Genomic DNA, 14,010 nt, shown 5'->3' with positions numbered 1-14,010 from the left:
GGGGGGGGGCAGGTAATTGAGGTTTTACCCTGTCCTGCACTCCCTCACTCACCTGCGTATGAAGCACGGGACTGTTTCATCAAGAGCTATCGTGTTCAGCCACCTGCTGCAGACTCCATGGTGCAAAGGCCCTTCTCCATCTGAGCAGAGCAAGAGAGAACATCTCTGTCAGCACTCAAAAGCTCTCAGTTTTTAAAAAAGCAATTTATACTTAAAATTATGTTTTTTAAATAAGTGTATGTCTAGTAATGATTTATAAACCACGGATGCACTGATGATGGTGCAGGATTTTAGCAAGTCCTGGCCCAGTGTGAACACCTGCACTGCAGTGTACTATTCTGCAAGTATCACAATACACAATTTTTGATACAGATATGCTTCATGCCATATAGCAGACACAGGACTTTTATGAACCACAATGCAGCCTAAAATACCATTTAATTAGGAGAGAAATGCAAACAACAGTTCATTACCTCTTGTCCTGTAGTTTACAACTGCAACTGTCAGATGAATCTCTCTGGCTGTCATGTCACAGGAGGAGCTGACAGAATAGTACCTGGGCTTCAGAAATGGAAGCTGAGTCAGCAAGAAAGCTGTGGAGATTTCAGCAGAGGGAAACTCCTCCAGGACCTCCAGGATGTTTGGGTTGTTGTAAAACTTCCATTTATTGTATTCTTCTGTGCTCTAAAAGCCAAAGGGAATCACCACAATGTTAGCAGGTCATGCTGAGTTCAGGAGATCAGAGATATTTGAAATGTCCCTTATAAACAAGATTCCTGCTTTACATTCAAATAAATATGCAGGCAAGTCAACAGAGAGTTCTCAAAACTTTCCCAAGACTAATACTGGGGTTTCCTAAGAAATTGTTAGTTTTTGAAAACAGAAGTACAGAATCCCCCCCATAAAGCTCTCAGACATCCGGTCTCTCAGTGAGGATGCAGAAACCGAAGCAGAATCTGTTTCTCAGCTCCCTGTTATGAGACATCCACAAAACTGCGTAGGCCCAGCTCCTGATCCCTACAGAACTTTGCTGAGCCCAGAGGGAGGAGCCAGCACTTACCACATCTATGAGTCTTTGGCAGTTAAAACCACATCCCTCCTACTCTCACAGTACCAAATTCTCTGACAGAAATATCAACCATCACGAGGCGAGAGAGCAGGCAGGCAGTGACCCACCCAGACCCACCCAGGAAACACCAGATCTGAACCCTCCTGATTCCCACGCCCAAGATGAGCCTCCAGACCACCCTCTCCCTCACTATGGTTGGCTTTCCAAGAACACAGGACATGTAACAGAGGCATAAAACCCCAGCCCCATCCTTACAAAATATTCTTGAGCTTCTGCTACACATTTCAAAGGCATCAGAGGGCCCGGTACAAAGTCCTGCGAACAAAACTGCAGCCGCAAGGCTTACCTGACACAGCACTTCCAGCCTCTGCTTATCTCCTTCTGCTGTCACCAGCTGGGAGAGTTTCTTTAGCAGTTGCTGGGAGGGTGGAGTAGTGATATCAAGCAAGTACGTCAAAGCCTCAGGGAGTGTGCAGGCTGGAATCTTCTTGTCACTGGTCCAGTAGCCACCTGGAAATGAGGGAAATAAAAGGCCACTTGGCAATGCCCATGGTATTTGACAGCTGTAGAGCTCTGCAAAACTCAGTGTCTTTCAAAATATGCCTTCAGGGAGGGTGCAGCAGGTCTAGACCACAGCACCCTGCTGAAAGAGGGTAATGTGAGATTTCACACATTTTGTAAGGGGACGATCTGACATAGAGATCTGCACAGCAACAAAACACCACTTGGAAACTGTAAATCTTTAATTTGAGGAAACCATCTTTCTGTGTGCCAGAATCCCATGATTTAGCAGACTGTTTCTACTGAGATGGGAAAGATGGTCAGGACATGTAAGTCTATTTTAGGATTCTGATATGTAGCAACAATAAGCAAACTGTTGATTAATTTAATTGCGATCAATGGCTAATTTAGCAACTGAATTACAAACAGTGTCACCTTGGGTACCTCTGCAAACCCTGGTGAAATCACCATGGACTGCCAGTGTGCAAAATCAGAATCAGAATAACCAAAAAGCAGCAACAAAATGCTATTGAAACTTAAGAAAAGAACCACAGAATCAAATTCTGTTGATAAAAATTCTTAGTTATTTTAAAGAAATCTGTCCAACATCCTCTGTTATTTTATCTAAAGAAAACCAGCTTACCATCAGTGCAGGTTTCAAGCCTGATAGTCTGATCAGCTGGAGGGGCATCGTGGACACGTGCAATAATGCCATGCACTAATTCTGGCTGGTTGCCTGGGAAAATCCCGATGTGTTCTCCAGGCAGGTAGTGCACTTCCTGATCAGTCTCACAGGAGAGTTTAACCAGAATGGTAACACGACTGGATAGAGAAGAAAGAGATGAGACAGATCTTGGTTATGTTGACAGGATTTCCCTCGACCTGTGCAGCAAAGGAATAAACCTGCAGTGGCAGCTGGCAAGGGCTCCTTGTGGTCATCACCAAACACCAGACCAGCTTAGGGCTTCACGGAGACTTAAACAAATCAGAGTCCAGATACATGAAGGACTTGTATCCAAACAAACCAGGTGCTGAAGTGCTGCCTGATCTGTCCAGTACTCAATAAACATGCCTGGAATCAGCCAGTGGAAGTGTGGCCCCACTGCAGAATGAACAGCTCCCATACTTCTACTAAGGACAGTACAAAATTCCTACATATGTCTTAATAACTGTAGGGAGAAGATGTTTATAACCAGGCCTTTTAGATGTTTAAGATTTTAGTGAAATGTAATATAGTAATATTCAAAAGAATGAGGTATCATACCTGGACTTCAAACTTTGAAGATTCTGCCTGAATTTCAGCTTCATTGGAATTATATCCTTGGCATGAATGCTTGCAAGAGCTGGTGAAAAAAGAGGACATGACTCACGGTAACTGTGGTTAGGTTTGTTTAAAATGTCTTCAGTTAACATGCAGAGAAGAACTGAACCTTGCTGACCCTACAATGTGACTGATGATCAGTCAGTTTTGTGTGCTCCAGTCCCTGACTAAGAGCAGTTCATCTCAGCTTTTGTTCCTCTGGGGATGTTACTGTGCTGGAAAAGATCATTTATGCAATGTAAACCAGTGTCTTTTTTTCTCTGACCACTACACCTCATTATTGGCATTTGACCATCTAGCAGGACCAGGAGCACTTTTGACAAACCTTCAGAGTTCAGCCCCACCTGAAGCAGCAGAGGGAGGGGAAGGTGGGAGCAATACCTTTAGCCAGGTCCATGGGCTGAGAGTCATACACTGTCCTGTAACTGGTAGGATCCCAGCTTTCCTCAGAGGTGTAGATCTCAGGCAGCTGAATACTGTGTCCTCCACGGATGTTAAAAATGTCACAGGCAGCCTAGGAAAAAAAAAATCACAAAAAATGAGGCTACTCACAGTAAAAAAATGATCTTAGCATTGTCATATGCTAAGGAGGAGCTATCAGATTCACAGATTGCTATTTCCCATTGCTGTTGAGTTCAGTGATGTTACCCAGGGCCAGTGAGTTCAATAACATTCCACTTCTATGCCATTATAGTTAAAAAAATGTTCTACTGCAAAAAATTCTGATGTTTGATGCTAACCAACCTTGCTCATACTGACTATTATATTACCCAAAAGGGTTCATGCAACTTCATGTGAATGTTAAAAAATAACAGAAAAGGGACTCAGTTCCCTCTCCAACTTAGGCAAGCAGTACAGAAAAGGGGAGTTCCAAACTCATGTATAAATCCAGATGTTTGGTTTCCTACATTTTCCCTCATTTTTATGGGAAGCTAGTGAATACTCAACTAAAAAATGAATGAATGAACTAAAATATGAGCTGTGTTTCTAAATTCACCTTGAAAGCACTGACTGCCCAGGTGCGAAAGGCTTCTTCTTGCCCGTTGAGCTCATCCCCTTCACCGACTGGAGTGAGCTGGGAAGCCCCAAGCTGGGCCAGTTTTTGGTCAATGGTATGAGCAAAGGCACAGAACTCTGGATACATGCTGGACCCCAAACCAAACACAGCGTACCTGCACATGGAAATAAAAACAGGGTTGCTGTGTTAAGCTACGTGAAATGCAAAAGGACTCAATAACATGGAAACCAAACAATAAAGTATTTTTTACCTAATTTTTTTTCTCAGCAGTTTCAGTGTGAACAAGGAGTTCTTCAAGGTCTGCATAAAAAATCATAACATACTTAAGGCTGGGAAAATACCCTGATTTAAAACAGAAGTGCAACCCTGCTTCATATCCTACTCAAGGACATGAGACAAATGAAAGGGCTGTCTTTGGTGTCAGTCTTTGAGCTGAGTCTCATACATATTTCTGAGCATTACCTTTCCGTTACCTGGAGAATCTCCATTCCCAAAAGTGCTTGTAACCACTAAAAGAAGTGTTTCTTCTTCCAGGTCACAAATATTGTACTCATCCATGCACAGAATCTGGAAGGAATAAAGCTCATGAGACATTGTTAGCAGACATAAGAACTACCCTTAGATACCTCTGGTGCCAGATGTACGCTGACCAAACTGACACGGCGTTACGATAGATGAATACAAAATCAAAGTTCCAACTTATATTTACTGAACATTCAAAACATAGGTTTGGAGAAGTCAATCTTCTTCCTCCACGCAGTGTGGATGATTTGCATTCCTCACCCTAGTGTTGAAGGCACAGTTGAAGAGGTTGCACAGGTTGTGGGCAAGTGTTTCTGATTTCCCCGTCTCTGTTGCAAAGATTACAGTGACCTTGGTCCTGGTGGCCATCGCTTGTCGCATGAGTGAAGATGCAAAGAGTACAACCCTGGGGAAACAGAACCACATATAATAATTGATTCACAAACAAGCTAGGAAACACTGATCTTGAGCAAGGCTTTTCCTGGGAAGATGGTGTAGAAGCAGCACACTCTAGATAGCCCTGAACAAGAACCTTAGATATGAATGTGTGGACAGGTAAGGCTATGATGCAAACAACTCAGGTGGCCCCTACTGAAATAATTTTTTTTTTTTTTTAAAGTAGAACAGAAGCACCACAAGAATAGAATAGATGGAGAAAGCATGAAGAGTCTTTTTTCAGCAACTTACTTTGCCAGCATGCTAAACTTTATTTCTTTTTTCTTTGGCCTCCGGGTCTCATCATGCCACACATGTGTTTTCCATGCATCCACCTTTAAAAAAAAAAAAAAAGTTAAGCTTCAACAATTTGTACACGAATTTGTATATCTTTGAAGGGTCAGATCAAATAGAATCTGTATATACAATCCACCGAGTACAAATATAGGATCAATCTCTTAATTAAACTGCACTTTACTTAAAGCCAGAGAATTCAACAGAACTAACATCACCTTTCACAGACAATAGCTCCTGTCTGCTGTTTCTGAATCTCTCCAGTGAACCTGAATTACCCAGGCCTTGTCACCCAGATTCCTTCAGGTCCCATTATTGCATCTGGACTGCTGAGCTCGTCTACTAGATTTGGTTTTTGGTTTTGATGATGTGTACCTGGTAGTAATAGAAGGGGGTGAGGACATAGTTCAACATCTCCTGGTGGAACACAGAGGTTATGCTGCCCGATATGGGAGGCACGATCCACACCCAGTCGGCCGGGCACCCGCCGCGCGCGCGGTACTCGCTCTGCATGTACTTCATGAAGGACTCGGAGGCGGAGTGGTGATCCATGATAGTTACATTCTGTTTCTACAACAATTGCAAAAAGAAAAGCATTCATTAAAAAGCCTATTCTGCTCCCCTACCTGATGCATTTACAGTAATCCTCTTGCTTTGGTTGATATTTCAAGGACTTTACTCGGTGCAGGGAAATAAACACTATCAGCAATTACTGTATAGATACGGATTGCGGCACGGGCCTTTGATTAAGGACTCTTAGATCTTTTCTTTAACATCAGCATTTTCCCTCTCCCAAACTGGAATTGCATGCTGTAAAGCTTCTGATTCACTTTTAGTCAGTGTTCAGTGTCTCTCCCACCCCTGTTCACTCACCTGGAAGCTATGAAGCACAGCCACATTGATCTCTACAACAGCTCGGTCCTTCCACAACGATGACAGTTTGTTTGTTTCCAGCCCCATTCTCCTCCCTACCTCCTATGTGTGAAAAAGGGAGAGAATAGGGAAAAGCAAATTTACCACATGGAACTTAGAACCCCTGATTTCTCTACCTCATCACCCTAATATGCAGGAAAAATTAGTGTAGAAGGGGGAAGAGTCAGTCTCTTGCTAGGAAACTGATGGCAGCAGAAACATCTGAGATTAAAGGTAAAGTTGGATTTTGGAGTTCTGATTCCTGAGGCTATTGCCGTTTCGTAAAGGGAGTGCTTCTCTCCCATCCCCACAAACACTGATAGTGTCTCTTTTTCAAAACAAGTTCATCCCCCCTGCAGACCAACCCCCTTCCCCAAGCAGGTTACCTTCAGGATGTTGTACCGCTGCACGTCACAGAAGTCTCGCACTCCTATCTCTGTCCCCATGTACCAGCCGTTGAAAGGACACGCGGTGAACTCCAGGCCTCCCACCTCCAGCAGCATGTTGGACACAGCAGGCAGTGCATACCACCTCAGATCCAGGTCCTTAAACCATTCATACCTGCCAAACAACCACTTTGATTCATTTTGCTATGTCTTTTCCTCCTTAAGGCAATAACCAGAAAAGTCCAGGAAGATAGAGTGCCAATTCTAGGAGGAATGACCCATGGAGCAGGCTCTGTGGAAGCTCACAGCAGTTTTCAGTGTAGTAACTGAGAATTGCCTGCTACAGAAAGTGCAGAACGATATTACAGAGTTCTACAATCTGCAGGCCAGTTCCAAAGCAAACAAGAGTTAAAAACCAGCGAGAGAAAGGCAACAAACACTTTGTTATGAGTGAAGCTATATTTTACTTGCGTATTACACTGGCATAAGAAATTATGATTTTTAAAATTCTGAATATGATTAAAATGGAGACTGGGAAAAAAAAAAAGATTTCCAATAAAACTGATATTGGCTTCCTTAATTTGAAACCTATTTCATTGCTCTAACAGGCATTTTACCTTTCAGGACAATTTACCAACATTTCATCCCAACAAAGAACTCATAAAATCACTGCCACAGGCGCAGCCCAATAACCTGCCAAGGTGAGGCAGAGGCAAGAATGCAATTATCTAAATCTTGCATGCTTACTTTGGATGCTCCATTGGCACTTCAAGGACAATTTCTGGAGGTAATTCAAATATTTCTGGGTCTTGGCCGTTTGCTTGGAGGACAAGTGGAAGTACATCAAAGCGGCCATATTTCGGCTTCCACCCAAGCTCGATGCACAGCTGTAAGTACAGAAAGTACATTTTGTGTTTCTTTCAGGTTTCCCCCTCCTGATTTAAGACAGAAGAGTTTGAACCCTCTAAAACCTGCTGAGGTAAACTGTAAGCAATAAAGGTTCTCTTTCCCACTCAAACAATGCTGAGGTGTGCTGTTGAAGTACTGGTTGTGTCCCTGTTGGTGTCCCCTGACGGGCAGTGTTAGTTCACCCCGCTCTGAGATGGAGGACAGCATTTTATATCAGGACTGTAAGAAATAACTGCTCCAGCCTGTGCCTAGAACCTGTGGGGCAGAACATCCCACCCACTCCTCCCCTCCCCACCCCTCTGCATCAACACGCAAGGAACTGCCCCAGGAGATGGGTTATCCCGAGGGGAGCAGCAGGCGCTGGGCTGGCTGTACCTGGGTGAACTCGGCATTGGCGGGGTCTCCGAGGACAGAGCCGTCAGGCAGCGTGTAGCCGGCGTAGCGGATCAGCTGGCTGTTCCACACACGGAAATCGTGCTTCCCGTCCGTCCTCGGCGGGAACAGCGTGATGGCGGATCTGCACGGAGAGACAGCCACACCCTTACACCACCCTGCACACCACACACCTCATTACTGAGGCATACAGTGCCCCCAACGGGAAATATTTTATACTTCTAAAATAAACATCAGTAGAAATAGAATCAGTCATCCTCTCTACCCACCTCCCTGAATCTTCAAATCATCTCTTTTCCCCAGGAATTTCAAAAGGTTTTGCAACATCGACCATGAAATTTAAAAATTTCAAAATGGCTGATGGGTCACATAGAGGAACATATAAATATGCCAGGAGAATTAAAAGCAGAAACAAGTTACCAAAATATTTAGATAAACCATTCAGGTATTTTGGATGCCAAATCTGAATGCGATTTTTGTTGTTTAAAATTAAGAGACCTACCTTATATTCCCATTGTTTGTGGCATACTGAATATGATGACAGATATGCTCAAACATTTCCTGTGCTGTTTTACAGTCCCGTGCATCAAACACCTGCGTGTTTCCAACAGAAATGTAAAGAAGAAAAACTTACTTTGAAACAGTAATGAAAGCTTGTTATTTTTCCTATACATTTAAGGAAAGGTAAGATTGTAGCTTCATTAGGAAAGGTTCATTTTTATAGCCTTTATATGCATCATTTTCACACATAACAATCCTCCAAGGACCGAAACATGCACCTGGTTCCATTACATACTGGTTCCTGCACTTGCCCTCCCACACATTTTCATTCCACTATGGAACAGAGAACTACAAAAAACGACCTTCTGATATGATTAGTAGGGAGTCCTCCTCAGTTGGAGCAATGGCATGTTCTACCAAAGTAAAGGACATTCTTCCAGTTCCCAGCAGAACTATCTGGCCCATAACCTCTGGATCCTTAGCTTACCTGTAGATTGGACCACTGGATTCTCCCAATGCACCTGGGTGCGTTCCTCCAGGCCTGTTTGGCAGCAAAGGTCAGCTCATCCTTTGTCAGATGGTAGGTTCCTGTAGTTTCTATCTCCTTGGTCACTATTTCCAGTCGGCCCGGGTATTCTTCCATTTTTGACCTTCTGAAAAGGAAAAGAAACAATGAGAATGTCATGACTTAGAACTGATCCAAAGTGCAGACATTCTCTTTGTGGTCAGGGTCAAGAACATCCCACACATTGCTGCATGAAGCTTCTGAGCTTCCCCTGACAGCACTGTTGTTCCCTGCCTGAATGCAAGGGATTAAATCTCCAGGGAGGGCATTAGCATCTGGGTAGGCTGACACAGGAGAATGAATAAACACTGAGAAACCTGTTGCTGTTATAAATCTACACTCACTGCATGTAGACATAAATGACTCTACCCTTTATGAAAACCTCCACTGCCTCACACAGGCAGCATTTTCACTGTGCTTCAGGTGGAGAAGGCACTGTCACTGTCCCCCAGCTCCCTCCACTGCACCCCACCCTCGTCCCCACGCACAGCTGTCCCCTAGTGCAGCTGTCTGGGGGCTGACAGTCCGACCAAAAGGCAGGGGGTATTTCTAGGTAATGGTATGAGTTAAGTCCACAGGACTCTGAGTGAGAACTGCAGAGGAGAATTGTTTCTGGCTTTAGCATTTTAGGGCTTCTGTCCCTATGGAGTGTGAATGACAGAGTTTATTGGCCTCCTGAAGAAACTAACACAAGAAATTTAAGTAGTGACACCATCCTTTCCCCACACATGCATGAATTTTTCACAGGCTTTTCTGTGAAGGTTTTCAGTTTAAATTTGGATTTTGTATTTTAATTTGGAAAAAAAAAGTCAAATCACAAGCAAACTAAAACCAGAGAACAGGTGAACTTTGTGCCAAAGGTAGGATGACAGTGACTGTCCTCTCAAAGTTCCATTACTGTCTCAGGGACACAATTCTTCTGAGGATTTTCATTCCTAAGAGGAAGTGCTGAGCAATTCCTTTGTCAGGGAAACCAACTCTAAAATTCTTTAGCTTGATAACAGAGAGTGAAGTCAAAACATTAGAAAATATCTATAACAGCACAGACAAAAATTGTTTTGTGGGCTTACAGACAGAATGAAAATAGCCTGCACTGTCTGAGAGTTTTCACATTTTCAGCAAGATGAAAGATCAAGGGCAAGCATGTAAGATAGTGTAAATCAATGTGATCAAACAGCCATGAGCAGAGACACAGAGATGTGGCAAGTACAGCCTGTGTGTAAGACAGGGACTTTCAGAAAGATTCAGAGGGAAGAAAGCTTTGTAGAAGAGTTCAAAGTGCCTAAAGAAGTGATCACAATTTGGCTGAGTCCCTTTGAAAATTTGATAATGTTTTCTAATGGGATGAGCAAACACTGAATTCTTGCTTGAAAGCTCATCAGGTGAAATGTCACTGCAAACTCTTGGACCTCAACCGGCTGTTCCAGCATTTCCTGCAAGAAGATGCCTCTGCACCATGACCATTTTTGTGAGAACCTCTTGAGCACCCTCTTGGCATGCTCAATGAGCTCATGCTGATAGCACAGAGCAAGGCTGAGAAGCAAGACTGGCCTTCCAATATTTGGCTAAAGCCTTGAGAGGAACACAGAGAAAAGGCACTTGGAACAGCACAAACAAAACACATTATCCACATTATTCACGTCTCAGACTGAGCTGAGTGGAGCTAATCCCAACCCCTGCCAAGAAAACAGAAGGTAACACCCTGTAAGACAGTCCAATGTGCTGGGATGCAGCACACTGCAAAGGGATGAAGCTGAGGAATGCACGGTACAGCCTCCATTCCTGTGTTCCTGAGACCCTGGACTGGCACACAGAGCATACCCACTGCAGGGAGAGTTTTATTTAGCTTTTCTAAAAGTCCTTTTGTAATTTTTAAACGCATGCTATGTAAGAGGAACCTCCTCGAGTCTCACAGACACACAGGTAGGGAGAGGACATTTTTATACCAAAAATAAAGGTAATTTGGCTTACTCTTTAAATGAACTGTAGTACTGCTTGAGAAAGTCTATTGCCTGAGGCAAAAGATCTTCCAGTGGAACTGGCCCATCTCTGGTACCTCTCACCTGGCCCTTTGGGGTCATGAGTGACCCTTGGCAGGCTTTGGTCCGGCAGCTGAGAACCTGAAAAACAATAAAATGTCAAAACCCAATGTTGCAGTCTGTATTTTTTCAAAGTGCTGAAAAATCCCCATTCAGATTTCTGTAGTTCACCTCCTTTGCTGTCAGGTGTAGTGTGTCAAGAAAGCTGGACCCATTTTCGAAGTTTCTTATTTTTACATGTCTTGGACATCTTGATATTTGGTTTGAAACTTTGATATCATTTTGAGGGAGGTTCTGGAGAGAGAAAAGATAAAAATGCATACTGTCTTCAGACCTACTAAACATCTTGAAGTTTCATTTCAAAGTTTATTTGACCATTAAAAGGCTACAGATAAATTCAAGAAACTTGATATAAATGTGATCTGCTCCAACATGAGTATTTATTTGACTACAAAACTATTGAGTTAATCAACAGTTTGACAGGAAATGGGAGGAAAAAGTATTTTTCTACTAATCAAACAGTATCTGCCACTGCAAACATCTTTATAATTTCAATAAGGCCTTCCCTCTGAACATAATAGTTGCAGTATCAGGAAAACAGTGCAGCAGACAATTTTAGAGACAGGACAGGTCTGTTACTAAAGGTTGGGTGTGCAAAGGTGAATAAAGGAATCAGCCATCCCAATCCCAACAGGCTCACCTCTTCCCTTCAGTCTTACCAAGGCTCCTTTAGGTCAGAAAAGAACTTTCACCCCAAGATCTCCCAGCAGCCCTAACCTCCTGCATCCACAGTCAGTCCTCACAGAGAACTTGGAGAAGTTTTGGGCAGCAAGCACCACTTTGTTATTATCAAACAAAGATGCTGGGAACACACCTCTCCCTCCTCCCTGGCCTTTGCCGAAGTCACGATGGGCAGCACCTTGTTCTGCTTCTTGCTCGGATCGTATAATTTGCCATCATCCTTCCCTAAGCTTTAAAAGGGAGAAAGACAATTTAGTACAAGGCAACATGCTTGGTTGTTGTTAGTTTTGCCCTCAGCATCAGCAGGGAGATGCTCAGCACTGTCTCTGAAGGCTGTACTGAGTCCAGAAGCCGAGCAGGGAGGGGAGCAGTGGATGAGGAGTCAATAGTAAAGCCAGAGTATCACCCTTCCCAGAGCACTGTGTGGGAAGGAAAACACAGATATGAAACCTGAAATAACTAATAGCCCAAAGACTGAGAAATTTATTTTATACAGTATAAACTGCATCACACAAATACTTTACCAACTTAATTACAGCCTAACTAATCACTTTGCTATTTTTATAGCACACAAATGCCTCCTGACAATACATAAAACCATTATAATACCAAATAAATTTAGAACTATGGAAGAGAAAGCAAAATGATTTCTATCCTCATTGACTGCATAACTTAAACACAAGAGTTTAATGTCCATTACCAAGTAACACCACCCAGGAACCCCCAGGGACAATATTCTTTTGTTATTATTGGTGGTTTGGAAACACATTACAGGTTTCTTCAGAACCCAAACTACTTAATATCTTCCCTTTTCAAATGAAAAATAAACGATGAAACTATTAAAGGACAAGGATCTTACCCACGGATCTTCCTATTTTTCTCCACGTTGTTATTGAAATCCTTCTCTCCAGAGTAGTGGCTCTTGGCAGCACGAGATTTGAACACAAACTGCCAGGGGCACAGCATTTTTTACGCTTTACTTGTGGTCTTAGTTCACAGTGCTGAAACCTTGTTTTGTGTGTTATGGGAACACTTCTGAGGACAGAGAAAACCCAACAAGGTCAGTTTTTACCCAAGAGGGTAACTCCCTTTAACATCACTTAGAAACTCCCCAGACTAACTGATCTGACCTAACTAACATCCTGTTTTTAGTTGCTTGACACTCAGAGTAGGGATACCCAAACTATCACTGCTTTGTCAGTGTAATGCTGCAGCCATATATTAATCTAAAATAGTGGCAAGAGAATTTCAAATGTCCCCCAGTCGTGTAAAGCAGCAAACATTGGTGTCTGAGCAGACCACAAGCTTAGAAAAGGGATGTGAAATGTTGCTGTGTCATCCACACATCACACAGTAATGAAGAAAGAAAGAAAGAGAGAAAAAGAGGAGAGAAAGAAAGAAAGGAAGGTTAGAAAAAGAGAAGCAGAAAGAGGAAAAAAAGGAGAAAAACCCCATACAAACATAAAAACAGTACACAAAGAGAAAAAGGAGGAAAAGGAAAAAAATAAGAAAAAAGAGGAAAAATAATAATAGGGGAAAAAAAGAGAAAAGAAGAAAGAGAGCAGACTCACATTTCCCTTCACTGTCTCAGAGTAAGAACCTGCTGTGTGTTCTGCACCACGGGGTTCTGTGGATAACACTGACAGTGTTACCTGTTATATGCACAAACCTTTAAATCAGCAGAAAGGGGGGGACAAAGTTTTCAGAGCAGCTAGATAGCTTGGAATAGAGCAGGAGATTGAGTCCAACGCTTTGCTCCTAATAAAGAAAGAAAGATATAGTTTGTTACATAATTACCTTACCTGTGAGCTGCGGTAAATAAATGACAGAATGAACAACTAGCCACAGTGATTCTTACCGGGCTCTGGGAGGTGTTCCCAGGCTGCCAGGAGAGGCTCTTCTCTATCAAAGTTTCTTGACTTTAATCTCTCAGGCTCTGTATCCCTCTTGGGAGGCAAAAGCATTTTATACTCCAGATCATGTATGCAAAACAGCTGAGTAAGGCTGGACATTGAGACTGAAAAAAAAGGGGATTCCCAAAATGTCCTGTATTGGAGAAGTGGAGGGTGTGTGGCTGAGCAGCATTACATAACCTGTGTGAGGCAGGCAGGGCAGCCACCTGCTGCTGATACTGGAGCATCCCGTCCTTCCCCTGCCTGCCACAGCCTGGATTGCTGTCTGCGTTCCAGGGAACGGCAGGGTATCACACTCAACACCGTCTGCAACCTTGCACAAGTGTTAAAATTACAAAAAATAAATCCTGAAGGGCTTCTTTCAGCTTGGGCACTGTGTGGCCAGTCTCCATGCCTGTACATTTACCTTCAGCTGCAGGAGGAGAGTGAGCAACTTGGAGAAGTTTTACAGAGCCATTGAACTTTACAGTGTGGGCCAGGAAAGCATTCCA

The 14,010-nt window shown here is 43.1% G+C and overlaps 1 protein-coding gene across 1 annotated transcript in view; it reads right to left on the bottom strand.

The window, feature by feature from the left end:
- Positions 1-13,364, bottom strand: part of NOS2 (nitric oxide synthase 2) — a 16,288-nt gene extending 2,924 nt beyond the window's left edge. The window contains exons 1-23 of the mRNA XM_027883850.1: positions 13,276-13,364; positions 12,466-12,641; positions 11,740-11,836; positions 11,037-11,159; positions 10,798-10,946; positions 8,749-8,911; positions 8,263-8,354; positions 7,743-7,884; positions 7,206-7,345; positions 6,459-6,633; positions 6,034-6,135; positions 5,536-5,730; positions 5,119-5,201; positions 4,693-4,837; positions 4,372-4,476; positions 4,160-4,209; positions 3,889-4,063; positions 3,273-3,405; positions 2,835-2,913; positions 2,214-2,392; positions 1,416-1,579; positions 474-684; positions 53-140 (exon numbers count right to left, since the gene is read on the bottom strand). Of these exons, the coding sequence (XP_027739651.1) occupies positions 53-140; positions 474-684; positions 1,416-1,579; positions 2,214-2,392; positions 2,835-2,913; positions 3,273-3,405; positions 3,889-4,063; positions 4,160-4,209; positions 4,372-4,476; positions 4,693-4,837; positions 5,119-5,201; positions 5,536-5,730; positions 6,034-6,135; positions 6,459-6,633; positions 7,206-7,345; positions 7,743-7,884; positions 8,263-8,354; positions 8,749-8,911; positions 10,798-10,946; positions 11,037-11,159; positions 11,740-11,836; positions 12,466-12,572 (2,897 nt within the window). The 5' untranslated portion in view covers positions 12,573-12,641; positions 13,276-13,364. The remainder of the gene's footprint in view (positions 1-52; positions 141-473; positions 685-1,415; positions 1,580-2,213; positions 2,393-2,834; positions 2,914-3,272; positions 3,406-3,888; positions 4,064-4,159; positions 4,210-4,371; positions 4,477-4,692; positions 4,838-5,118; positions 5,202-5,535; positions 5,731-6,033; positions 6,136-6,458; positions 6,634-7,205; positions 7,346-7,742; positions 7,885-8,262; positions 8,355-8,748; positions 8,912-10,797; positions 10,947-11,036; positions 11,160-11,739; positions 11,837-12,465; positions 12,642-13,275) is intronic.
- Positions 13,365-14,010: the final 646 nt, after the last annotated feature.

This window comes from Empidonax traillii, unplaced genomic scaffold, assembly GCF_003031625.1.
Source record: "Empidonax traillii isolate 1590-97213 ecotype Southwest subspecies unplaced genomic scaffold, ASM303162v1 scaffold135:size1941959, whole genome shotgun sequence".
Lineage (NCBI taxonomy): Eukaryota > Metazoa > Chordata > Aves > Passeriformes > Tyrannidae > Empidonax > Empidonax traillii.
The sequence above is the reverse complement of the archived record's forward strand: the minus strand, read 5'-3'. Positions and strand labels throughout refer to the sequence as shown.